At 40.5% G+C, this 27,235-nt stretch overlaps 1 protein-coding gene across 3 annotated transcripts in view; it reads right to left on the reverse strand.

The window, feature by feature from the left end:
• The window catches only part of LOC140201296 (putative deoxyribonuclease TATDN3), an 82,955-nt gene that overhangs the window by 37,415 nt on the left and 18,305 nt on the right, over window positions 1-27,235 (reverse strand). For all 3 annotated transcript variants that reach the window (XM_072265161.1, XM_072265160.1, XM_072265162.1), the window contains 3 exons: window positions 11,581-11,665; window positions 7,286-7,348; window positions 2,876-2,985 (listed from right to left, as the gene is read on the reverse strand). In XM_072265161.1, the coding sequence (XP_072121262.1) occupies window positions 2,876-2,985; window positions 7,286-7,348; window positions 11,581-11,665 (258 nt within the window). The remainder of the gene's footprint in view (window positions 1-2,875; window positions 2,986-7,285; window positions 7,349-11,580; window positions 11,666-27,235) is intronic.

The following is a 27,235-nucleotide window of genomic DNA, read 5'->3' on the forward strand; positions in this document are numbered from 1 at the left end:
ATTGATTTCCCCTTCTGGTAATTTTATCCCCTCCCCCTTCCCTCTTTCTCTATTCCCCACTCTGGCCTCTTACCTCTTCTCCTCACCTGCCTATCAATTCCCCCTGGTGTTTCTCCTTCTTCCCTTTCCCCCAAGGCCCACTCTCCTCCTCTATCAGATTCCTTCTTCTCCAACTTTTCACCTTTCCCACGCACCTGGCTTCACCAATTGCCTAGCTTGTCCTCCTTCTCCTCCCCCACCGTTTTATTCTGCTCTTCCCCCTTTCTTCCCATTCCTGAAAAAGGGTCTTGGCCTGAAACATAAACAGTTTAATCATTTCCATAGATACTGTCTGACCTGCTGAATTCCTCCAGAATTTTGCGTGCGTTGCTCTGCATTTTTCTTAACCACTTCTTGAAACATCTTGAGGTTGCTTTATACAGGAAGCGATTTAATGGATGGCAAGATAAACCACTAAAGAAAATTTGAGGATTTACAGTGGTGAAATGAGCTTCCACCTGGTCTGTGGAACCTCTACTTTGGCAACATCACTTTGAAATAAATATCTGGGAGTCACTTTGACTTTCAGTAATAATTTTGTCTTTGGGGATACTGAAACTGGACCAGTCCACAATACACCTCCACTAATATGCTAAAATAAAAATTAATCTTCTAGACTGAAACAATTGCATTGACTGACAATCATGACAATGACTGGCCCTCTGGCACCAACCGTCCAGTGAATAGATTACACCAGCAATAGTTCTTCAGTGTAAGTTCTTCAGACACCAAAATGTAAAATTGTCACCTATTCATCAATACTTGGTATTAATAATAAACAATGAGTCAAGTAGGTATCAAGGAAGATTAGCCAGGGAAAGTCAAAAACCCATTTTAAATTGCATACTGTTAATTTCCATGGCAATGCAAATAGCTACTGCACTTAAAATGGACAGGGTTTGAGAAATATTAACTTTAAAACATAGCATGGAAGAAACTAATCTTACATAGCCTAAGACAGCAGATCTCCCACCTGGTGAACTGCCTCTCTCACTTTCCACCTCTGATGTTTGCGCCACCCTGAGCAGGGTGAATGTATGGAAGGCAGCTGGTCCAGATGGAATAACTGGTCGTGTGCTCAGAGTCTGTGCAGGGCAGTTGGTCGGGGTCTTCACGGACATTTTTAATCTGTCCCTGGCCCAGGTAGTTGTCCCCACAAGCTTCAAGATCGCCACCATCGTGCCAGTGCCAAAGCATTCCATGGCCACGGGCCTGAATGACTTCCGTCCAGTTGCACTCACCTCCATCATTGCAAAGTGCTTTGAGAGACCAGTTCTATCACATCTGAAATCCTGTCTGCCCACTACCCTGGACCCCCATCAATTTGCCTATCGCACCAACAGGTCAACAGAGGATGCCATCTCCATGGCACTTCACTCTGCCCTGACCCACCTTGGACAGCCCCAACTCTTACATCAGAATGCTGTTCATTGACTTTAGCTCGGCATTCAATACTGTGATCCCCTCCAAGCTGATCGCCAAACTTCGCCAGCTTGGTATCAGCATATCCCTCTGCAATTGGACCTTGGACTTTCTGACTAACAGACCCCAATCAGTTAAGTTAGACAACCTCTCTTCCTCCATCCTCACCCTGAACACTGGCGTGCCTCAAGGCTGTGCGCTGAGCCCTCTTCTGTACTCCCTTTTCACCTATGACTGCGTTCCTGTACATGGTTCTAACTCCATAATCAAGTTCGCAGACAACACCACGGTGGTTGGTCTGATCAGAGGGGGTGATGAGACGGCCTACAGGGATGAGGTCCAGCACCTGGCTGCGTGGTGTGCCGACAACAATCTGGCCCTTAACACCCAGAAGACCAAGGAGATCATTGTGGACTTCAGGCATGCCAGGAGTCACACTCACGTCCCCATCTACATCAGTGGAACTGTAGTGGAGCGTGTACCAAGCTTCAAAATCCTTGGTGTCCACATTTCCGAGGATCTCACCTTGTCCCTGAACTCCTCCATCCCGATCAAAAAGGCGCAACAGCACCTTTATTTCCTGCAGAGCATGAAGAAAGCTCACCTCTGTCCCAGGATACTGATGGACTTTTACCGCTGAACCATTGAGAGCATACTCACCAACTGCATCTCAGTGTGGTATGGAAATCGTCCCGTATCGGACCGCAAAGCACTCCAGCGTGTGGTGAAAACTGCCCAGCGGATTATTGGTACTCAATTGCCCACCATTGAGAACATCTACCATAAATGCTGCCTGGGCAGGGTGAAAAACATTATCAGGGATGCATCGCACCCTAACCATGGACTTTTTCTCCTCCCATCTGGTAGGCTCTGCTCCCGCACCAGCAGGCACAGGAAGAGCTTTTTCCCTGAGGCTGTGACACTGCTGAACCTCTCATCACAGCACTAAGCAGTATTGCACCCATATTGGACTGTCTCAGTACTTTTATATTTGTGTCCTGTAGCATTTTTTTTATTTGCAGCTATTTTGTAAATAACACTATTCTTTGCATTTCTGGTCAGATGCTAAATGCACTTCATTGGCTTTGTATCTGTACTCGGCACAATGGCAATAAAGTTGACTCTAATCTAATCTAATCTAAATCTCAAAACTGCATTTCTGAACAACAAGGTTACAGCATAGTAAAGCAACCTGCATAACATTATGAATGCAACATTAGGCAAGACCTGACAAAAGCCAAAGAAGATACTAGAAGGGAGAAAAACATAACATTTTAGATTAATGATTTATTTGATAAAAGATCATCAGCTTGAAACATGAACTCTTTCTTTTTCCATTGTTGTTACATGACTTCATTCAATTTTTCCTTAAAATCCTTGCTGTTTCATAAGGAAGAGCTTTTACTGTACTTACAAAGGTAAATCCAACTTCTTTGCAATTTCAATTTGTTCAATGAAGACCTTTCTTTGTTCATTCTTCTGTACCTCAGTGCTGGCAAATCGTGGGGTGAAATCCAATCCAACCTGGAATAAAATCAGAAGCACAGATGAGAGGATTTTTTTGTATATAAACACTTCATCAAACATGACATAGAATTTCAAATAAAAATTATCAAAAATACTATTTCCAGTCCATTACTAACTACAGAATCTCTCTTTAAGTGTCAATTGTTGATCAGTTTGTAGTATTCTTTTCTCTGTGTCAGAAGCTCTGGGTTGAAGTTCTGTTCCAATAAATTGAGCACATATATACTGGTTCCTTCAGTTTCTCCGAAGGAGAACTGCATCTTTAAGTACAAAATTAAATAGTTATGGCTAAGTTCTTCCATCATTTTTTGGTGTTGTTTCAGATTCCAACATTTGTTATTTTACTAGTTTTACATTGATCAGTTTGCTTTCTCAGATGGACATAAAAGATTCAAAGAAGAGCAGTGGTTAATTTCAGTCTAGGCCAATAACACGGACCCTCATATCAACGTCTCGCAAAAACAAAAAATGTGCTTTCACATTATGTGTTTGAGGGAGCTGGTATATACAGATGGGTTGCTGCTTTTGTAATCTCAACTACCGTTTAATAATATTTTGCTGTCAAGTACTCTATACTGCCATGAAAATTCCAATACTAACCTCTCTTGTATTTTCCAGTGGAATTTACAGATTTACACATTATAATAGGTAATGTATAATGTATAAATCTGTAAATTCCACTGGAAATGATACACCCTGTGACTATGTATTACACACAACTGTTTTGCATTTTGCAAGGAAGTGGTTCAACCCATTTGTATCTTTAAACAGACCGTGCATCGAGCTTTATTAAATTCTTGCATTAAATTCATGACAGAAATACTGTGTATCTTGACATTGTAGATGAAACCTGTTTATAATGTTACTTTACAGTCCAATATTTCTTCTGAAATGAGAGCTGAAAATATCTAATAATTGATCTTGCTCTTATCCCTGCCTTTGAAACCATGGAGTGAAAAAAAACATTGTTGCACATATGATTCATTTAACCTTTATATCCTGTTTTAAAAGTGGAAATGTATAAACAAATTTCCTTGTGCTCAGACTTTATTTAATTGTCTGATTGATATTGAAATTAGAACAATCAGAGACCTTATTTGCTGTGAAGCGTGGACGACTAAACTGGCATTGGTTTGAATTTGAGTACTACTGATCATAAAAGCCAAACTGTCAGCTGTTGTGTTTAGATGTTGGCACAGTTCACTAATGTTCCATTCAACTACATTTCTTTTGTCAGTTGTAAACTTAAATTTTTTCATTACATGAGTAAACATTACTATCTGTGAGTGTATGACCATAATTATATTTAAACAGCAATAGATAATAAGCATGAAAAAAAGATAAAAGAGTCCTTAAATGAGTGTAGTTATCCCCCTTTGTTCAAGAGTCTGATGGCTGAGGTGTAATAACTGTTCTTGAACATGGACGTGTGAGTCCTGAGGCACTTGAACCTTCTAGCTGATGGCAGCAACAAGTAAAGGGCATGGCCTGTGTGATGAGGATCTTCGATGATGGATGCTCCTTTGCTACGGCAACATTTCACGTAGATGTGCTCAATGGCATTTGCAGAATTTTCATTAAAAATACCTTGCTTTGGTTGACAGAGTGATATGAACCATCTAGTGTTCAGTAGGCTGACACAATTTCAATGCTCTATTGTATTGCACGATTGAAAATTTATGCTTTAACAAGCAATATTATTGGATATTATTTTGTGCCACTGAGTAAAACATGGGCATCTGAGAAATCTTAGCCTATTTTCAGTAATTATATCAACCATTAGGAAAGGATGGTGAGAATATTTAGCTGGATTCTACCATGTATGACAGGCATCAGTTAAGTGGGAAGAAGTTTTGTTTTCTTCTTAGAGAAGATTAATGGGAGGCTTCAGTTTGAGTTCATGGTAGTTTTTTTTCACAAAAGAGATATAGCACAGCACAGGCCCTTCCAGCCCAACCAGTCCGTGCCACCGAGTTACACCCCAGTTTGATAGACTACGCAAGGAAATTCTGTCCCCACTGACTGGAGGATCAATAACCAAGGGACATAGTTTAAAGATAATTGTTTAAGCTGCTTGGGTTGGCTGGAATGAGCAAAGTGGTGCTGGGTGGGTGAATGGAACGGGAGAGGCAGAACATTTGTTTACACAGTATGGTTGGTAAAATATGAGCAGACACATACGAGTGCTCTCAATATTAGCTTGCACCTATGAACAAGAAAAAGCTGCAAAATTATGGGAAAATATTGGAAGGATGGGATTAATTGAGCAGCTGTTTCAAAAGCTGGCACAGATAAGAAAAGCTAAATAACCTCTCCCTATTCTGTACAATTTCTTCAAATTTATTTTGCAAAAATAATCCAGTTTTTCTAGTTTTAAGAATATTGCAGGACTGTCATACCTTCTCTTTTGCATTATTTGGATTATTCTTTTATTTAATTATTTTCTGTAAAAAGGATGGGACAAATGAAGGGTCTATATAGTTTAGTGCCAGGAAATGCGTTTCTGGGTTGTCTTGATATCAACAGTTTCTTTTTAACAGAAACATTACTTCAGTTATAGCTGGTTTGCCTTTAAATGCATTTAGAGCAGATTTTTATGCTCCCCAGTTGATATTGTAGTATTTTAGGCTACTGATCTGATGTTGGTATAGCAATGTAATGTTGCATTTGGGACCTCATTAACAAATTGTCCAACAACTTCCTCCTCAACCAATAAAGGAAAATAGCAATGGTAGAAACAGAAGAAAATGTGGAAACTGAAGCAAATTAAATCAATAATGAAAAATAATGATAATAGGTAGAATGAAAGGAAATAAATTGTCTTTTTTCTCTCTACATCCAATGATGAAAAAAATTTGAAAAGGGACAAGCAGAAAAAGACATTACTATCAGATTGTGTTTAGGAGTCACTATTGATACTGTATATGAGACTTCAACACGTGAATAACTTGTGGTAGGTGAGTGAAATGCACAAGGATTTTTCACCAATGAAGTATCGTATTAAACTGCATCCTTCATTACCGGAAAAAGTGAAACAGCCAGTTGGTATACCATTCATTATTTTTCACTGAAACAGAACAATAACTGGAGAAATCAAGGCCATGGTTCTTCTCATTAACTTTCTACTATTCTGAGAATCACATCATATAATGATAATGCAATTATTAACTAATCACAGCAATCAATTGTATTAATTAGTTGATAACAAATCTAGAATAACACCAGGAAATCACCACTGTTGGAGAAATCTGAGAACCATGAAGTGTCCAAGCATGTTACACCTTCAATATGTCATGCTTCATATTACTGTACTAATATACTGCTTCCAAATGTTATTTTACAAAGGAAATCAAACACTAGCTTGACAGGGATGTAAAAACTGTACAAGATTACATATAATGATTTACTATTTTAAAGACATAAATGCAAGTTGTTATATATAAAAAAACAAATTTCAGTGATTTAGATGTACAGTGGATTGCAGTTAATTGGGACACACAGGGTCCAGTGCATTTTGACCCAATTAAGTGGCTGTCTCAATTAGCCAAAGTTTCATGGAAATAGTTTAAAGAAGACAAACTACTGTTTAAATGAGTAACAAATTATTTAAATGAAATACAGAACAATTTCGAACACTACCAATATTACTACAGTACTACAAAACTGTGTATTAGTTCCTAACAGTTATCGGAGGAATACATACAGTGCATGCTACCGTGTTCTTTTGATTGCCTGTAAATGAACAAAACCAGTGCAGACACCTGGTGCAGGTGATAGACTACATGAGTAGTGTCAAAATTCACTGCTATTTAATTCTGCATCAGTCAACCCAAATGAATAACATAAATAACACAAATCCTTGCAAATGACACTATTTAAAAACTGTTCGCTCTAAGTACGGTGTAGTGTCTAACAGCCACACAAATGCGTGTGACTGATACTAGTTAAAAACTGTTCGGCAAAATTCTCATGTCCCAATTAAGCAGCATATGGCTTAAATAAATAAAGGACAGACCGGCTATTTTCTGGATTAGTTTTTGTTCTTTAAGAATTGTCCCAAATAAGTGGCTGCTGCCCCTATTAACCAATGGCCCAATTAACCAGAATCCATTGTATTTTCATTTTCAGTGGGTAACAGTGCACCACACTGACCACAGCATCAAAATAAGGTACAAGAATCACATTATTGTTTTACTAAACATATTCCAGAAGCAGTATGATAATGAGATTTCCACACAACCAACATTTGTACCCTAGAAATAAACCACAATATTTTAAATGCTGAACTGGATATTACCTCTCCAATTGCCAGTAAACATTCCTTATATTTTTCTATTAATGGAAGTGCATCCTCCAAATCCTGGAAGAAAGTAAATAATGATCTTTAATTAGATAAAAGCACAATAAAGTGATGAGTTCAAAGAAATGACCAAAGATCAGATTATAGACTAATTATGATGATGCTAGGCTTCTATTTTGTCCTGAAAGTTAGGATTACATAATTGCGTGTCCAAATTTTAAACTTACTTTCCAAAGGCCCTTGCTGGTACTATGAACTGATAATAACATTGTTAAGATAGGAGGGCATCCACATCTGATTAATAATGCAACAAAAATACTTCTCTTTAACCAATGAGACATTCAAAAATAAACAGAACTAATGAGAGTGTATTATAATGGGTGAATTTAATTTTACACGATATGCAGAAGAAGAAAAGAAAAAAATCTGGAGAACAAAGGTAGGAACAAGACACAAAAGAAGAAAATTAAATCTGACTACATTCACTTAGAGCAAACCATAAATTAAAGGAATAAAACCTCATGCCTGTTTATTTTCAGGCCACAAGAGGTTAACTCTGTCATTTACAATTTTCAAATCTGCTGACAGATGCGAAAAGCAATCCTTTAAAATCATTACATTTAGTCTTAAATAACTGGCCATTGCCTCTCTCTGTACATGAAATTATTGTAAAAATAAGGAAAGTGAAGTGGTTTATTGTTAACTACATACACATATATAACATATATAACCATATAATGTATATAGAAGCAAGACGACGTTTCTTCCAATAACACACATAACACAAATTAACTCATGAAGGGTATGGATACAATCTACAGATGAATCACACATAAATAACAAACTAAAGTGCATTAATATTAAATATTGTAAGGTATAGAACAGATTAATCAATGCCACTTTGATGAAGCCAGGAGTTCAGAAGCCGAATGCTCTGGGGGAAGAAACTGTTTCCCATTCTGACCTTTTGTGTTTTTATGTATCGTAGTCTCCTGCCTGATGGTAGAAAGTCAAAAAGGATGCTGGATGGATGGGTGGGACCCTTAATAATACTAAGAGCCCTGCATGTGCAATGCTCCTGATAAATATCCCCGATAATTGGTAAGGAGACCCCTATAATCCTCTCAGTTCTTCTCACAGTTCTTTGTAGGGGATTTCCGGTCCAATGCTCGACTGCTCCCATACCAGGTGGAGATGCAACTTGTCAGGACGCTCTCAATGGTGCTCTTGTAAAACACAGTTAAGATGAGCGGGGAGGGAGCCTCGCTTTCTTCAATCTTCTTATGAAGTAGAGCTGCTGCTGTGCCATCTTGTTCGGGGAGATGATATTAAAGGACCAGGTGAGGTCATCTGTGATGTGAACTCCCAGGAACTTGGTGCACTTAACTCTATGGAGGAGTCATGTATTCACAGAGGGGGATGGTTTATCTGCACCTTCCTGATGTCCACAATGATTTCCTTTGTCTTCTCCACATTCAAGCTTAGGTTGTTCCTCTCAAACCAATCCACCAGCTGCTCCACTTCCTCTCTATACTCCGCCTCATCATCGTTCTCATTATTATCCGCAAACTTGATGTCACAGTTTGAGCTGTCATGCGTCAGCAGTGTGCTGAGCACACAGTCTTGGGGAGCCCCAGTGCTCAACTTAATGGGACGAGAGACATTGCTACCCACACGACTGACTGTGGCCTTACTGTTAAGAAGTCCAGTATCCAACTGCAGAGGGAGGTGTTGAGACCCAGCGAGGACAGTTTCCCCACCAGTTTCTGGGGTACAATGGTATTGAATGCCAAAATGAAGTCTATAAACAGCAGTCTGGCACATGAGACCCCATTTTCCAGCTGGGACAGGACAGAGTGGAGGGCAGAGGCATTACATCATGCATCATCAGTAGACCGATTCGAGCAATAACCGAACTAGAAAGGGACCAGTGTAGCCGGGAGTAAGGCTTTAATGTGTCCCCCTGACCAGTCACTCAAAGCATTTCATAATGGCTGATGTCAGTGCCACTGGACGACAGTCATTTAGGCAGGTTACTGTCACCTTCTTTGGCGCTGGAATGATGGTTGCCATCTTGAAGACTGAGGGGACATTGGATAGTTCCAGAGAGATGAATATATCCGTTGGCACCTACATCAGCTGAGCTGCACAGTCTTTCAGAACCCAACCTGGTATATTATTGGGCCCCCAGCTTTGTGTGGGTTGACTCTAGCCAGGGTCTTCCTCACCTCAGCTTCAGCTAGACAGAGAGTCTGTTCCCCTCGGGGAGGGGGGGAGGGGTGCCTTCCTTGCCAGCACTTTGTACTGTGCATCAAACCAGGCGTAGAAGACATTCAGCCTCTCAGGGAGTGAAGAATCTTGGTCACTGAGGTGCAGGGTAGACTTGTAGTCTGTAATCCTCTAAATTCCCTACCACATGTGCCTCGTGTCTCTGGTGCCACAGAAGTGGCTGTAAATTCTCCGAGAATGCTCCCATTTTAAAAAATTTATTCATTTACGACATGTGGTGTCGCCAGTTAAACCAGCATTTATTGCCCATCCTAGCTGCCCTCGAGAAGATGGTGATGAGCTGCTTCCTTGAACCGCTGCAGTCCCTGAGGTATAGGTACACCACAATGCTGTTAGGGAGGGAATTCCATAATTTTGATTCAACGACAATGATGGAATGGCAATATATTTCCAAGTCAGGATGGTGAGTGACTTGGAGGGGGATTTGGGATTTCACCTTCCTGATGGAGTGGGAAAGCACAGTTCTTGCTTCGCTGAGTGCAGTCGCATCTCCTGATCTAAAAGCAGCATCACGATCCCTCAGTCCAGCACAGACTTCTGCAGTAAGTCTTGGCTTCTGGTTTCCTTCATTTGTATGTGTTTCATGATGGTAACATTCTCAGTACTGTACACTTCTCTGTGTAGCTGGTCACAGAATCCATATATTCCTCTGTAGTTTGTATTATCAAAGTAGTTCTGCAGAGCAGAGGTTGTACTCTCAGACCAGGTGTTCAGCACCTTTAGAATTGGTTTAACCAGTTTGATCACGGATTTGTATGCTGGAATTAACATTACAAATAAGTGATGTAAGATTCCAGTGTGTGGGTGACAGACTGCTTTATAGGCACCTGGTATGCTACTGCAAACTAGCTCTAGCGTATTTTCACCTCTGGAAGCAAAATCAACATGCTGGTAGAATTTAAGCAGGACATCTTTAGGTTCACATGGTTAAAATCACCTACAATAATGAAAATACTTTTGGGGTGTTTGGTTTGAAAACCACCAATGGCGCTGTTGAGCTCTCGCAGTTTCTCACTGGCACCAGATGGGGGGGGGGGGGGGAGGCGGAATATATATACACCTATCATCACAATTCTCGTGAACTTCCTCCATATATAAAATGGTCTGCACTTCACAAAAATAAACTCAATCATCGGTTAACAATGGGACACCACTGCTAACGTGTTTGTACACCAGTTCCTATTTATGTAAATACAAAGACAGGTACAAAAGATCTTATCTAATTTGTATCACAGCATCACAATCAGTGGATATTTCTAAACCAACAATCTGGTTTCGTTATCAGAACATTCAATTTTTTGCGCAATATCTAGTATATGATGGCATGATTCAATGTGGTGTACCAACAAAGCTCCTCATTGTTTGTACAGAATACAGCAATCTCATGTCCATAGCCTTGCACTTTGCTTATCTTCCAGAGGTAGACTGACGAACATTTTAATAACATGAGGTGTGTTACAAATCAGGACTTCAATTTACAGTTGTGTAATATTGTGTAATGAAATTTCAATCTATTATATTACTCATACAGGACTGAAGAGAACAGCCTATTGTACCTTCTTTATGGAGTAAAATGCACACATTTGTTTGTTCCCTAGAATATGTAAAACTAAATGGAAACTGAAAAGTACCTTTCTGATAGCCATTTTGCCTGTTGGCTAATTAATCCACATAATTAATTTAAACATACTTTGCGATGAGTTAGCACAATGGTATAGTAAACAGCTATTGTAAGTTATCCCATGTTGTAGACTAATGGTAAAAAGAATCAAAGAGGATTTGATGAGTATGTATGACAGAGAAGAGAGAAATAAAGAGAGGAGCAATGGAACTAATGATATTGTTCACCTTGGAGATGGCATCAATCCAATGGGCCAAATGGTCTCCATCTGGGTTATTATATGTATACGAAAAGTAGGAGAATTAATTTTAGCTTAAAAATGCATCTTAACATTCCTTTTATTTCATCATGAAAATTGTCACTGAACTTTGCCTTGCGTTACCTCAACAGTGGCACTACGTTGTTCTTGTGATGGATTTACTTGCACTGGATGAACACCAAAACATGGTAGCACAAACCCAGGATATCTGAAAGTAATTATTGTACATTATTTTATTAAATAAAGATAAGGTACAAAAAGATCAAAATATTTCTTGGAAAGACTCTTATATTCCTGTTGATAGTGTGTCAGTCATTAACTCTACAAAAATAAGAAGCAGAATTAGGCCATTCAGCCCATCAGGTCTGCTCCACCATTCTATCATGGCTAATTTATTATCTGCCTCAACCACATTCTCCTGCCTTCTTCCTGTAACCTTTGGCACTTACTAATCAAGGACCTATCAACCTCTGTTTTAAATATACCCAATAACTTGGCCTCCACAGCCATCCGTGGCAATGAATTTCACAAATTCACCACTCTGGCTAAAGAAATTCCTTTTCATCTCTGTATTAAATTAACATCCTTATATTCTGAGGCTGTGCACTCTGGTCCTAGACTTTCCCACAACAGGAAACATCCTTTCTATGTCCATCCTTTCTCGGCCTTTACCCCCTCTTTCTTCCAGCAAGTATATTCTCATTAACTTTCTCTGTCCTAGCACAGGCCTTCTCAAATGTTAACTCTTTCATTCCCAGGATCATTCTCAAGAGTTTGAATGCTCTAGGCCTGTACTCTAGACCTTCTCCTATGCCAGTACATCCTTTCTTAGACTGGGTACCAAAAACTGCTCACCATATTCCAAGTGCAGTCTGACAAATGTCCTATAAAGCCTTAAAATTATACAACTTTAATTCATTTTAGTGTTGCCTTAGAAACTGCTATTCAGACATCTTACCTTCAACATTCAAACATTGGCAACACAATCTGTCAATGAGAAGATGTTCTCCTTTGTAAATTGCCTCAGCACTTCCATGTCTTAGTGAGCTGCCACAGTAGTGTAGCAGTTAGCGCAATGCTAAAACCACTTGGGCGTTCTGGAGTTCAGAGTTCAATTCCGGTACCATTCTGTAATCAGTCTTTGTACATCCTCCCCATGGATTGCATGGGTTTTCTCCAGATCCTCTGGTTTCCTCCCATAATCCAAAGGCATGCTGGGTAGGCTAGTTGGTCATTCTAAGTTGTCCCAGGATTAGGTTAAGGTTAATCAGTTTTGTCAAGGGTTGCTGGGGCACCGTCATTCGAAGGGCCAGAAGGGCCTACTCTGTGCTGTAGTGCGAAATAAAATAAAACATCATATTGGACTAACAAGACAGGAAAGGTAATTTGACTCAGCAGGTTTAGATCAGATTATGTTTGACATTTCCCTCCTACCTACTTCATCCAACCTGAACCACTTTATTAATTCTTTCCTCATGTCAGCTTCCCCTTTATGCCAGTTTCCTCAACAATTCTATGTGACAGCAAATTCGCTACTCTTTCCATGTGAATGAATCCAAGTCTGTACTATAATATTGGTTCAAGGTTATTTGTTTGAGGTCTGTTACTCCACATATACAGTGCAAAAATATTTAAAATCCATCAAATATGATGTTGGTAAATCACATCCTATCCACTATAAAGTAGGACTGATTAATAATATAACGGATACTTCATAGAGCTCTACTTGAAATGCAAGCTGAGTAGAATTAACGATGAATGTATTCTAGTATTCTCATTTTAAAATGTTGTTTTAATGCACGTCCTGGATTGTATTCAAACAATAAGGATTACATCATCGGATATATCATCAATGTTGATCACATCATGTATGTACCAGTATAGATAATTCCTATTACATCATTCACTATTGTGCAAGCTCACAAATATATGGGCTGCCTGTAAGAAAGTATATTCTTTGGGTAAGAGTACATGAATTTATAAGAAAGTTTGTGAACTATGCTCAAGGTAGCTAGTATCAGGGTGGAATAAGTCAAGGAAGAATTGTGAGAACAGATTGCTCCAAACAATAATCATCGTTGCTATACACAACTGCACAATAATCAATACTACAGATGTACAAACAGTACCATATGTTTTTTCAAATTAAAACATACCTCAAGAGATCTATCATTCATTTTATCAAAAGAACATTCTACCCTACAAAATTATAACTAGGTGTTTTGAGTGAATAATTTTTTTTAAATGCCAGAAAAATACGTTTTTCCTTCCCTAAAATGCACTGATATTTGTTGTGCAATATTCCAGCAACATTTCAAATTATTTCTATGTAATTCTCTTTTGAAATGTAGATATTCTTAGCAAGTTCCGCAATTCCCACTTTTAAAGAAAGCATTCCTTAAACGCCTTCTTAAAAAGTACTAGCAAATGGCTTTCTTCAGCCATGGCAATATTTCTGGTGAAGGTATTCCTATAATGCTGTTAGGTAAAGAGAATTTGCAAATGGTGTTCTTAGGTGTCTGTTACCCTTTCAGTAGGCTTCTGTGGTACTGTAAAGCTTTGATGAGCGTTGTAATGGATTTTGTTGATATTATATGCATCTGACTAGATCCAGCGATGAACAAAGTAAATGCTCAGCATTATAGATTGGTGTCAATCAAACCAGTTACTTTTCGAGTGTTGTGGGAGCTGCACCCATCCAGTTAATTCTTCACAAAACAAACTTGTGACTTGCAGATAGTGGAAAGACTTAGGAAAGTTGAGAGACAGGTCACTCACCATAGAATACGCAGCCTATGTTCATGCAGCCACAGTATTTATGTGACTGTTCCTATCAGTTAAGATTCTGATCAACCCAGAATGTTAATGCTGGGGATTCAAAGATGGCATTGCCATGAAATGTCAAAAATAGAACACAGAACATAGAAAATCTACGTCACATTACAGGTCGTTCGGCCAACCATGTTGTGCCGACCATGTAATCTACTCTAGAAGTTGCTTAGAATTTCTAAAGAAATTCATTTGTGAATACTTGTAATGTTTGATCCTTCCTTTATTCCAACATTTAAGTTTAGATATTATTTTAGCAGGAGGCATTGCTCAATAAAGCACTCTGTTGCTTTCTACCTTGAGAAGTTTGCTTAAACTCTGCCATAACCAAGTAGAATGTTTGCACTTGTTCAAAATGAGTGTCAAGGAAACAAAGGAACTTGAAATTCCAACTAAAGTATTCAAATTGAGATAATATTTTAGGAATGGACAATGAAATTAAACAAAAATAAAGCAAGTTAAAGTTAAAATGGAGGACCTATGAGCAATTAACGATTAAAAGAGATTAAAAGCTTTTATGACGTTAGGTGAAGCAATCAGAAAGACTGTAAATATACTATTTGGAGAAGAATATTGAGGATAACCAAAACCATTGCCGTAGATATTTATTTTATGTTTATTAATATTGGGAGACTAACAATTACTTCCCTCGATCACAGGACTCTGCAGAGAGTGGTGCGGACAGCCCAGCGCATCTGCAGGTGTGAACTCCCCACTACTCGGGACATTTACAAAGACAGGTGTGTAAAAAATGGCCTAGAGGATCATTAGGGACCCAAGTCACCCCAACCACAAACTATTCCAGCTGCTACCATCCAGGAAACAGTAGCTCAGCATAAAAGTCAGGACCAACAGGCTCCAGAACAGCTTCTTCCACCAGGCCATCAGACTGATTAATTCATGCTGATACAACTGTATTTCTGTGCTATATTGACGGTCCTGTTGTACATACTATTTATTATAAATTACTATAAATTGCACATTGCACATTTAGACGGAAACCTAACAAAGATTTTTACTCCTCATGTATATGAAAAATGTAAGAATAAAAGTCAATTCAATTATCAGTAGTAGATGGTATTGGAAAACCATATACGGCAGATGCCATCTCTCTGGCCCTACATTCCTCCTTAGAACACCTGGAGAATAAAGATGCATACGTAAGGCTCCTTTTCATTGACTACAGCTCTGCCTTCAATACCATCATTCCAAATAAACTGATTCCTAAGCTCCGGAACCTGGGCCTTAGCATTCAGATCTGCAGCTGGATCTTCAACTTCCTCACAGACAGGACTCAGGCTGTAAAAATAGGGGACAAGCTCTCCTCTACAATCACTCTGAGCACCGGTGCCTCATAAGGCTCAGCCCCCTGCTGTACTCACTGTACACCCATGATTGTGTAGCCAAGTTTCCATCGAACTCAATATATAAGTTTGCTGATGACACAACAATTGTAGGCCGTATCTCAGGTAATGATGAGTTTGAGTACAGAAAGGAAATTAAGAACCTGGTGGCATGGTGCGAAGACAATAACCTATCCCTCAACGTCAGCAAGACGAAGGAATTGCTTGTTGACTTCAGAAGGAGTAGCGGACCACATGACCCAATTTACATTGGTGGTGTGCAAGTGGAACAGGTCAAAAGCTTTAAGTTCCTCGGGGTTAATATCACAAATGATCTGACTTGGTCCAACCAAGTAGAGTCCACTGCCAAAAAGGCCCACCAGCACCTTTACTCCCTGAGAAAACTAAAGAAATTTGGCCTGTCCCCTAAAACCCTCACTAATTTTTATAGATGCACCGTAGAAAGCATTCTTCTAGGGTGCATCTCAACTTGGTATGGAAGTTCTCCTGTCCAAGACTGGAATAAGCTGCAGAAGATCGTGAACATGGTGCAGCACATCACACAAACCAATCTTCTGTCCTTGCACTCACTTCACACCGCACGCTGTCGGAGCAGTGCTGCCAGGATAATCTAGGACACGACCCACCCAGTCAACACACTTTTCGTCCCTCTTCCCTCCAGGAGAAGGCTCAGGAGCTTGAAGACTCGTACGGCCAGATTTGGGAACAGCTTCTTTCCAACTGTGATAAGACTGCTGAACGGATCCCGACCCGGATCTGGGCCGTACCCTCCAAATATCCGGACCTACCTCTCGGTTTTTTTTTTTGCACTACCTTACTTCCCATTTTTCTATTTTCTATTTATGATTTATAATTTAAATTTTTAATATTTACTATCAATTTGTAATCCAGGGAGCACGAAGCGCAGAATCAAATATCGCTGTGATGATTGTACATTCTCGTATCACTCGTTTGGCGACAATAAAGTACAAAGTACAAAGTAAAGTATATAGATAGAACCACATCAATGAATACTTCTCGTCAGTATCTACCATGAAGAAGGACATAGAAGCTGCTGAGTTCAGGAAGAGAACAGTGATATCCTAAGGAATATCAGCATCTTAAAGAAGGAGGTGCCTATGGTCTTGAAGCACATGAAGATGGATAAATCCCAAAGTTTCGCTTGATAGGCTAGTACATAACATTAGAATACATGGATAAGACATGGACTTGGTGGTAGTGGTAATGGAGAGCTGTTTTTTGGATTGGATATATGTAACCAATGGAATGCCACAGGGATCTGTGCTGGTCTTTTATTGTTCATCATATAAAATAATGATGTGGAAGAAAATATAGGTGGCATGATTAGTGAGTTTACAAATGACACCAAAATGGGTTGTACAATGCACATTGAAGCAGCTTCTCCAAGGTCACAATAAAACCTAGAATGGGCAAGGGAATAGCTGATACATTTTGTGAAGTTAAACTAGGCCAGCATATACACAATTTATGTCAGGGACCTGGGGAGGGAACAGCAAGACATTTGGGCATTAAGAACATAGTTCCCTGAAAGTGGCAACAAGGGTAGGCAATGTGGTCAAGAAACTGTTATGACATGCTTGCCTTCCATGATAAACACATTGAGCATAGGAGTTAGCATACTATGTTATAGTTGTTCCAATTGTTGGTTAGGCCATATGTAGTGAATTATGTACAGATCTGGTTGTCAGGCTACAGTAATGATGTGATTAAGCTAGAGATGTTGCAGAAAAGTTTTGAAGAAATGATGTTGGGACTAGAGGTCCTGAGTTATAAGGAGAAATTGAATAGGCTGAGGCTGCATTCCCTGCAGAAAAGGAGGCTGAGGGCAACTTTATAGGTTTATAAAATTATAAGGGTCATATTATATAGGTTATAAGCAGTTCTGAATTTCATAAAATTATAAGGGACATAGATTGGATAGATAGTCACAGTCTTTTACCTAGGTAAGGCACAGGTTTAAAGTGAGAGGTGTTATTACAGGCAGGTATTTTTTACAATGTTTAAAAGACATTTGGACAGGTTCATCGATAGGAAAGGTATATATGGATCTGGGATTTTATACAGATAGGCATCTTGGTCAGAATAAGTGAACCAGGCAAAGGACCTGTTTTTATGCCAGATACCTTTAAGAGTCCAATTAATTTGACAGCAAATATTCCACAAAAAATCCTGAGGAGCATGGTGAAATAAATGATTTTTCAGGTAAATGGACAATATGAAGAAATACTGAGTAAAACTGACCAAAAGAATACTGACTAGTGTCCATGCCTGGTGTTGTTAGACAATGTCAGCAACAGAGGACAGTTTACAACACAATGAGTAAGACTGCCATTGTGGTAAACATGATAGATGCGGACAGGCTGTCACCTCAAATCTGGGCATCCATGAAATACTGTAGGTCACTGCGTTACTTAGCCCAGTATATTTTTCACTCTACCATTGGTGTTAGGCAATGTTAGGTGGGGATTACAGAACAGAAAACCAGACATCCTTCAAGATGAGATGCCAGTATCAAAATATTGCAATAATCAACTAAAATGCAAAGCAGCATGGAATAGAAAGAGTTGTGTGATCACATTATCTAGAAATTAGATCAATGCTCAGCAATTCTAAATGAAGGTGGACAATTAAATGGCTAATTGTTGTGCCTGCATTGCCACAAATAGACAAATTTCACAGCTTATGTCAGTGATGATAATCCTGATTCTAATTATCTTCATCCTCAATGACAGTGGCGATCTGATCATGAGTGCTAAGGGAAAGGCTAAAGTACTTATAAACATCTTTATTCAGAAAAGCTAAGTATATGATGAATTTGCCTTTGTTTCCCTCCCATCAAAGAAGCAGACAGCCAATTCAGATTGTGACGTCAAGAAAAGGTAGACAGCACTGGATACGAGATCAGACAACAACCTACTGTAACGCTCTGAAATTTGCGGCATCTCTAGCCAAGCTCCAATAATCAACAACATTTACCTAGCAAAGCAGAAAATTCCCTATTTACTCTTTTTCCACAAATAGAACAAAATCCATTCTGGTCTTTTATCAACCAATTGTTTATTGATTTAGCCGCCTCTCATTAATGCTCACATATATGGTGTAGTCACTGAATCTAAACGATGGAGCTGGAATACTCCTAGCAAAAGCATGCTGAAGTACAATGAGACCATTGTCAAAACATACTAACAATTTGGCAAAAAAATATTGATTTTGACAATCACTGATAGATTAAGTACCTTTTGATAAATATTGATGAGAATACCAAAGATGTTGACACACAGGAAATTGAAACTACTCAGCAGTGGAAAGGGTAAGCAGTTTCAAGTTCCTGGATATCAACATCTCTGAAAATCTGTCCTGGGCCCAACATATTGATGCAATTTCAAAGAAGGCATGAACGCAGCTGTATTTCCTAGAAGCTTCAGGAAACTTGGTATGTCACCAAAGCCACTCACAAATTTCTACAGATGTACTGTGGAGAGCATTCTAACTGGTTGTGTCACCATCTGGTACGGAGGCGTCACTGCATAAGATCAGAAAAAGCTCCAGGAAGTTTCTATCTCATGGGCATTAGCCTCCCTATAATTGAGGACATCTTCAAAAGGCAATGTGTTAAAAAGTCAGCATCCTTCATTAAGGAACCCCATCACCCAGGGCATGCCCTCTTCTCATTGCGACCATCAAGGAGGAGCTACAGGAGCCTGAAAATACACACTTAATATTTTAGGAACAGCTTCTTCCCTTTCACCATCAGATTTCTGATAGACAATACATCCACGCATGCTATTTTTGCACTACTTATTTTGTTTAATTTTTCATGTATACAGTTAATGTGTCAACTGGGGCATGTCAGGGCCAGTATATTTTGGCCCAATTAAGTGGCTGCCCCAATTAGGCGAAGTTCCGTAGAAATAGTTTAAAGGTACAAAAAAGACAAACTACCATTTAACTGAGTAACAATTTATGTATTTAAATGAATACATAACACAAATAATACCTCCACAATACTATAAAATTGTGTATTAGTTCCTAAATTATTTGCAGCGCAATTCATCTGCTATGTTCTTTTGATTGACAGTGAATGAACAAAACCAGTGCAGATACGTATTGCAGATAATGTACTGCCTTCATACAATACTTTAGATGATTGCATCCTCCAAATCTTCATTGTCTTTGTAACATTCAAGATGATTGTAAATACCTTCATAATTCCTAACTTGTTAAAGTTGTGTAACCATCTCATTTTCACTCCCAGCCCTTTCTGGCAATTCCAAGCCTATATGCTTGAAACCATGGTAAGAAAAACCGTACCAAATTGTCTTACTACTATTTCCCACCACTGTGTACATACATCTATTGATGCTTCTGGACACATCTTCAGTGTTGATCCTGGAATCATCGGGTGTTTCAGGTCTTTCAACATCATACAACCTCCTCCAGGTGACCCATCCAGGGCTGATCAGACCCCAGCTTGTGTCCAGATGGCTAGCTACTATGACTCCATGGCTCCCCTCTTTTGAGCCACAGCCATCTTGAGGCCCTCTCTGCCGCATCGGCAGTACTGCGGATGGCTCTCCTCTTCCTCTCTCCCTCGATGCCCAAAATGCTGAAGGCTCTAACGAAAGAACAGGCTACGAATCCCCTACAACCAACCTCCACTGGGAGAAACCTCGCTCTCCATCCAGCCTGCTGACAGTTGCTGACCAGTTCTGTGTACTTGGAGAGCTTCCTTTCAAAGGCCTCTTCCAAGCTATCTTCCCATGGGACTGTCAGCTCCAGCAGCACCACTTGCTTAGTAGACTCAGACACTAGGACAACGTCTGGTCGCAGGGTGGTGGCTGTGATATGGTTGGGGAACTTCAGCTGCCCCTCGAGGTCCACCAACAGCTACCAGTCCCTTGCAGAGGTCAGAATGCCTGCAGATGTTCTTTTGGCAGGTATTGGCTGCTCCCCAGCTCTGACAAAGGCAATTGTCTGCTTGGAGGGTCGGGACCGCTTCGCCCACTCAACTCCTGCGCTGACGGCTTCAGCGATGGTCTTCAGGACCTGATCATGCCTCCACCTGTACCGTCCCTCATCAAGTGCCCTAGCGCAGCCGCTGAGGATGTGCTCCAGGGTTCCTCGCTTGGAGCACAGTGGGCACGTAGATAACTCTGCCTTGCCCCATGTGTGCAGGTTTGATGGGCTTGGAAGCACATTGTACACTGCCTGGATGAGAAATTGGATGCGGTGTGGTTCGGCTTTCCAAAGATCAGCCCAGGTCACTTTCCTCTCAACCGCATTCTCCCATCTTGTCCAAGCTCCCTGTTGCTTCATTCCCACTGCCTTGCAGGCTCTCATCTCCTCCACTACTGCTCTCACCTCCTCCTGAATTAGACGATGCCTTTCCTTCCCTCTGGTGTCCATTTGGGGAATTGGAAAGGATCCTAGCCCAGCTCGGCCTCATGTGACCACTCCCACCAGCCTCCTGTGACACAGCCTCGCCTCTCCCTCCTGATCAGCCTCCTCTGCCCTCCACTTCCTGCCAGTACTTACTTGGATCCCTGCTCTAGCCACCTTCGGGTCACTTGAGTCCCTATACTGTAGCACTTCTCTAGCTCTTGTTACCTTGAATTCTTCCTCCAAGGATTTGAAGGACAGTTGCAGTTTGTTGTGGTGTCCAGGCTCTTTGGCAGCCCCAGCCATCTCCTGAGGTGGTTGCTAACCCTCCTCTCTAAGGTTTCGAATGTCGAGATCGGAACTGCATAGATAAGAAGGGGCCACAGGACTCTGGGAAGAATGCCATGCTGATACACCCAGGCTTTAAACTTCCCAGGTAGGCCAGACTTGTCCACAGATTTCAGCCAGCCATCCAACTCAGTGCAGGTTGCCTGAATGGATGTTGTGTCAGTGACAAAAAAAAACTGCTTTTTGAACACAAATATGCACAACTGATACGGTTTAAAAACTGATCTTTGGAACAGCATAGACCACATTGTAGTATCTAATGATTATGCAAGTGCATGCAATTGATGCTAGTTAGAAAACGTTCAGTATCAGTCTTCTGCCTCAACTAAGCGGGATACTGTCCCAAATAAACAAAGGGAATCCTGGCTATTTTCTCAATTTAGTTTTTGTTCTTTAAAAGTTGTCCCAAATAAATGGCAGCCCTGATTAACCAATGGCCCAATTAACCAGAATCCACTGTATTTCTTGTTGAAATTTATAGTTTTGCAAAAATATATGTATTGCAATATACTGCTGCCACAAAACAATTTGCACAATATATGCCAGTGATATTACACCTGATTCTGATGATGAGATTATGCTAGCATACTCCTATTCTAAAATATCTGCCACTTCCAGAGCAAAGTCATCAAGTGGATCTCAGGATGGTATCATAGAAACAAAAAGCAATACTGCACAGATACAGACCCTTCAGCCCAAGATGTCCATGAAAATCACAGTACCAACCCAGCGAGTCCCAATTTCCAGTGTTCAGTCCATATTCCTTAATAGTGTGACTGATGAATGGGTGTATGCTTTCAGAGTCCAGTTAATCGGCAATGGCACATGTACCTATTCACGTGCATATTAAATGCTATTATTGTTCCTGTAGGCAGCTTGTTCCATAAACTCACCATCCTCTGCAATCCCTTTTAAATCTTTCATAGTTCGCCCCAAATCTCTGCTCTCTACTAACCTGAGATAGTTATGTCCACCTAATTAATGTCTCCTATAATTTTATTCTTCTCTGTTCCAAGGAATAAAGATCCAGCATAGCGAAACTAACTCTATAATTCAGGCCTTCTAGAATCAGAATCAGGTTTATTATCACCGGCATCTGACATGAAACTTGTTAACTTAGCAGCAGCAGTTCAATGCAATACATAATCTAGCAGATTAAAAAAAAATAATAATAATAAGTAAATCAATTACGGTATATGTATATCGAATATATTTAAAACATTCAAAAACAGAAATACTGTATATTTTTAAAAAGTGAGGTAGTGTCCAAAGATTCAATGTCCATTTAGGAATCGGATGGCAGAGGGGAAGAAGCCGTTCCTGAATCGCTGAGTGTGTGCCTTCAGGCTTCTGTACCTCCTACCAGACGATAACAGTGAGAAAAGGGCATGCTGGGTGCTGGAGGTCCTTAAAATTGGAGGCTGCCTTTCTGAGACACCACTCCCTGAAGATGTCCTGGGTACTTTGAAGGCTAGTACCCAAGATGGAGCTGACTAGATTTACAACATTTTGCAGCTTCTTTCGGTCCTGTGCAGTAGCCCCACAATACCAGACAGTGATGCAGCCTGTCAGAATACTCTCCATTGTACATCTATAAAGTTTTTCAGTGTATTTGTTGACATACCAAATCTCTTCAAACTCCTAATAAAGTATAGCCACTGTCTTGCCTTCTTTATAACTACATCAACATGTTGGGACCAGCTTAGATCCTTAGAGATCTCAACACCCAGGAACCTGAAACTGCTCACTCTCTCCACTTCTGATCCCTCTATGAGGATTGGCATGTGTTCCTTCGTCTAACCCTTCCTGAAGTCCACAGTCAGCTCTTTCATCTTACTGACGTTGAGTGCCAGGTTGTTGCTGCGGCACCACTCCACTAGTTGGCATATCTCACTCCTTTATGCCTTCTCGTCACCACCTGAGATTCCACCAATAATGGTTGTATCGTCAGGTTTTCTAGCTATCTATGTTTCTATCAAATTTATTGGTGGTATTTGAGCTATGCCATCTAGTCCTGGCAATTTCTTCATACTGTTTTTCTGCACTCTTTCCAGTTAACCACTTCTTTCCTGCAACAGGGTGATCAAAGTACTCTAAGTACAGCCTCACCATCGACTTACACAACTGTAACATAATGTCCCAGCTTCTATACTCATTGCTGAAGAAGACCAGCATTTTAAATTCTTGTTTTATAACCTTGTATACAAATGATGCCGCTTTCAATGAACTATGCACTCACAGGTCAAAGGTTTCCCACTTTATTCCTCAAAACCTCTAACTCTGTGGCACCAGGGGTCACTTTAGCAGCAGAGGATACAACTGAAGACACTTCTCAGCTTTTGGAAATGTTCTACTTCTCAATCATGTTTTCCTCCTCTCTAACTTCCCCGAGTAACTCGGTAAAAGATGGAGGAGGGTGCATTGGGTGAGTCATTCGAATACGTAGAGCAATCATGTCATGAGACAGCGGGTCCTTCACAACTTGCTCCACCCTCGAACAATTTCCCTCAGACAGTGGAATGCCCCCTTTGTGGCACAAGCTGTGCAGCAGTTTCTCCAGCCTGAAAAGGAAGGCAGACAGCTTTTCTCCTTCCCCCTGGAGTGTGTGCCTAAACTTCATCCTAAGATCAGCTGCCGTTTCAGCAGTGCCAAAAGCATCTTCCAGAGCTTGCAGGAAATTAGCCGACAAAGCTTATGGGTTTTCTGCCTTTAGGAACCTCACTATATCAGCCGGCGGACCCTTTAGACTATCTACCAGTCTCTGTTTTCTCATATTACCTGAGCACTGCCACTCAGCCATTAACTGAGATTTCTGCTCCATATGTTCTTCTTCCCGACTAGGTGTGGGCTTGACTCCAGAGAACACTTCCAGCCTACAACAACTTTGGCATTTATCAGCCAATAACAGTATAGCCAAAACCAGCTCAGAATTTCCATCAACTGAAGGACCCGTTAGATCTTTCACATCAGACAACTCTTTCCCGACTTCGCAGAAACAAGAACAACTTGCCTTTAAAGCCTTCACCCTCAGCTAAATGTTCCTTTCTCTAAAAATATGGACTGCCCATGACCCCGCCTTTCCAGAGTCTCCCAACGTATCAGCAGCACAACTTCAGTTACGTCACTGCTAGTCTGGACTAACACAACATCCTTGCCAGCTGATTGGTCAAAATATTGTTCAATCACTGTAACTTTTCCCAACATTTTTACAGAACTCAGCAGTCTCAGTAGCAGTTTATCAGGAATTCGAACATCCACACCACTCAGAACACCAGCATTATTTGTGGATAACCACTTTGAATTGTACCCACCCTTTATCCCTGAGGCATCCATAATAAAGTACCTTAATCACTTTCCCCGACACTAGTTTAAACACAGGCTTAAACACACAAACCGCTTAATCAATCCTAAAACAACATCCAAAATCCCAGACGAGCCTCCACAAACTGTAACCCTTTGAATGGGCTCGTATGCAAACTTGGCTAATAGCCACATGACTCAGCGGTGAGAAGCCCACCTTTCATAAACAATATACGTCCAGGGTAGGTATGATTTGGGGTTTAACCAAACAGGAATGTCATGACATTCCGATTAAAGAAACCTAGATTTGAGTGAAGACTGTTTAAATACTGCCCATACACAATTATCAGTCAGCAAGAAATAATGGATCGTATATCTAATAAAGTTATAAAGAATATTTACCAGTTTCAGCTTTATCTAACAGTTAATAGGAAAAATAAAAGTAAAGAACAGGACCCATTACAGTTAAACTACTCCAATGTGCACGTAACTATTGGAGCTCATACTGGAGTATACAGGGGGGTGTATGTCTTACTCACATGCTGGACCCACTACCTGTGTGACAGCACCCGCAACATCTCCGTCTTCTCCGTCTTTTTTTTCCTCTCCTCTCCCCCCCCTTCCCCCCTCTCTCCCCCCCCCCCCCCCAATTAGTCTGCACAAAGCAATTCCTGCAACAGAAACCCTCCCTCCAACATCATTTTTCGGCATCTTCCCTTCTGATCCACTCCGCAGCTCCCGCTCAAAGACACCAAACCAGACTACTGTCCTTCAGAAAACTCTTACCCACAGCTCTCTTAACACTGTCGTATTACTATTGGATAACTAAATGAAATACTGCAATTTCTTTTCTATCAAGCTGGTTATCTTTACCCTTACGGTACTAGTGTATTACCACTGAATTAACAAATCAGTTTGAAAAACATTTTCCCCATTTTTTTAGAATCTTTACAATATTATTCAATAATTCAATTCATAATAAAATTCAATAATAAAATAATAAAATTCAAACATTTCAGTAGAAGAAAATGAACACTACCACTGCGTTTGGAAAATCATTGTGCTTCATGTTACATTGGAAACTCAACCTTGTGCATTCACATAGTAGGCACCTTCTGACCTTGAAGCAGCTTGCTAGTCAAGACAAGTGAGGCAACATATTTCCTTTGCATTTCTCCTCTAGGAGGAGAGCTTTGTACACGTTGGACTGGCTGTGGGCTTCTTTGGACACTGTCAGACAACATGCTGACTTTTACAATACTGAATAAGGAGGCCTCCAGATAAGTACCCCTACATCAGAGTATAGATCAGAATCAGGTTTATTATCCCCGGCATGTGTCGTGAAATTTGTTAACTTAGCAGCAGCAGTTCAATGTAATACATCCACCTGGAAAGAGACTTCCTTCCAGCTGGATGGCCGACTCTGGAATGGCGTCTTAAAGCCACATTTCTGTCAGGACTAGCATACAACATCCCTCGTTTCCCGCTGGATTAGACGCAGCAGCAGGTAATCCAGTTTATTTTGCAGCGCTCGTTCGTTAGCGAGTCAAATAGATGGAAACGCAGGCCTGCAGAGATCCACTTTCAGTTTCGCTTTAATCGTGTGGATAGTCAGAGGCTTTTTCCCAGGGCTGAAATGGCTAGTACGAGAGGGTACAGTTTTAAGGTGGTTGGAAGTAGGTACAGAGGAGGTGTCAGGGGAAGGTTTTTTTACGCAGAGAGTGGTGAGTGCGTGGAATGGGCTGCCAGCGGCGGTGGTGGTGGTGGATACGATAGGATCTTTTAAGAGACTCCTGGATGGCTACATGGAGCTCAGAAAAATAGAGGGCTATGGGTAAAGCCTAGGTAGTTCTAAGGTAGGGACACATTCGGCACAGCTTTGTGGGCCGAAGGGCCTGTATTGTGCTGTAGGTTTTCTATGTTTCTATGATATAGAATAAGAAAAAATAATAACAATAAATAAATCAATCAATTACAGAATACATATGAAGAATAGATCGTGCAAAAACAGAAATAATATATAGTGAGGTAGTGTTCACGAGATCAATGTCCATTTAGGAATTGGATGGCAGAAGAGAAGAAGCTGTTCCTGAATTGCTGAATATGTACCTTCAGGCTTCTGTACCTCCTACCTGATGACAACAGTGAGAAAAAGGCATGCTGGGTGCTGGAGGTCCTTAATAATGAACACTGCCTTTCTGAGACACCACTCCCCGAAGATGTCCTCGGTACTTTGTAGGCTACTACCCAAGATGGAGCCGACTGAATTTACAACCCTCTGCAGCTTCTTTAGGTCCTGTGCAGCAGCACCCCCCCCCCCCCATACCAGACAGTGATGCAGCCTGTCAGAATGCTCTCCATGGTACATCTATAGAGGTTTTTGAATGTTTTTGTTGACATACCAAATCTCTTCAAAATCCTAATGAAGTATAGACACTGTCCTGCCTTCTTTATAGCTGCATTGATATGTGGGAATAGGTTAGGTCCTCAGAGATCTCAACACCCAGGAACTTGAAACTGCTCACTCTCTCCACTTC

Source organism: Mobula birostris, chromosome 8 (genome assembly GCF_030028105.1).
Source record: "Mobula birostris isolate sMobBir1 chromosome 8, sMobBir1.hap1, whole genome shotgun sequence".
Lineage (NCBI taxonomy): Eukaryota > Metazoa > Chordata > Chondrichthyes > Myliobatiformes > Myliobatidae > Mobula > Mobula birostris.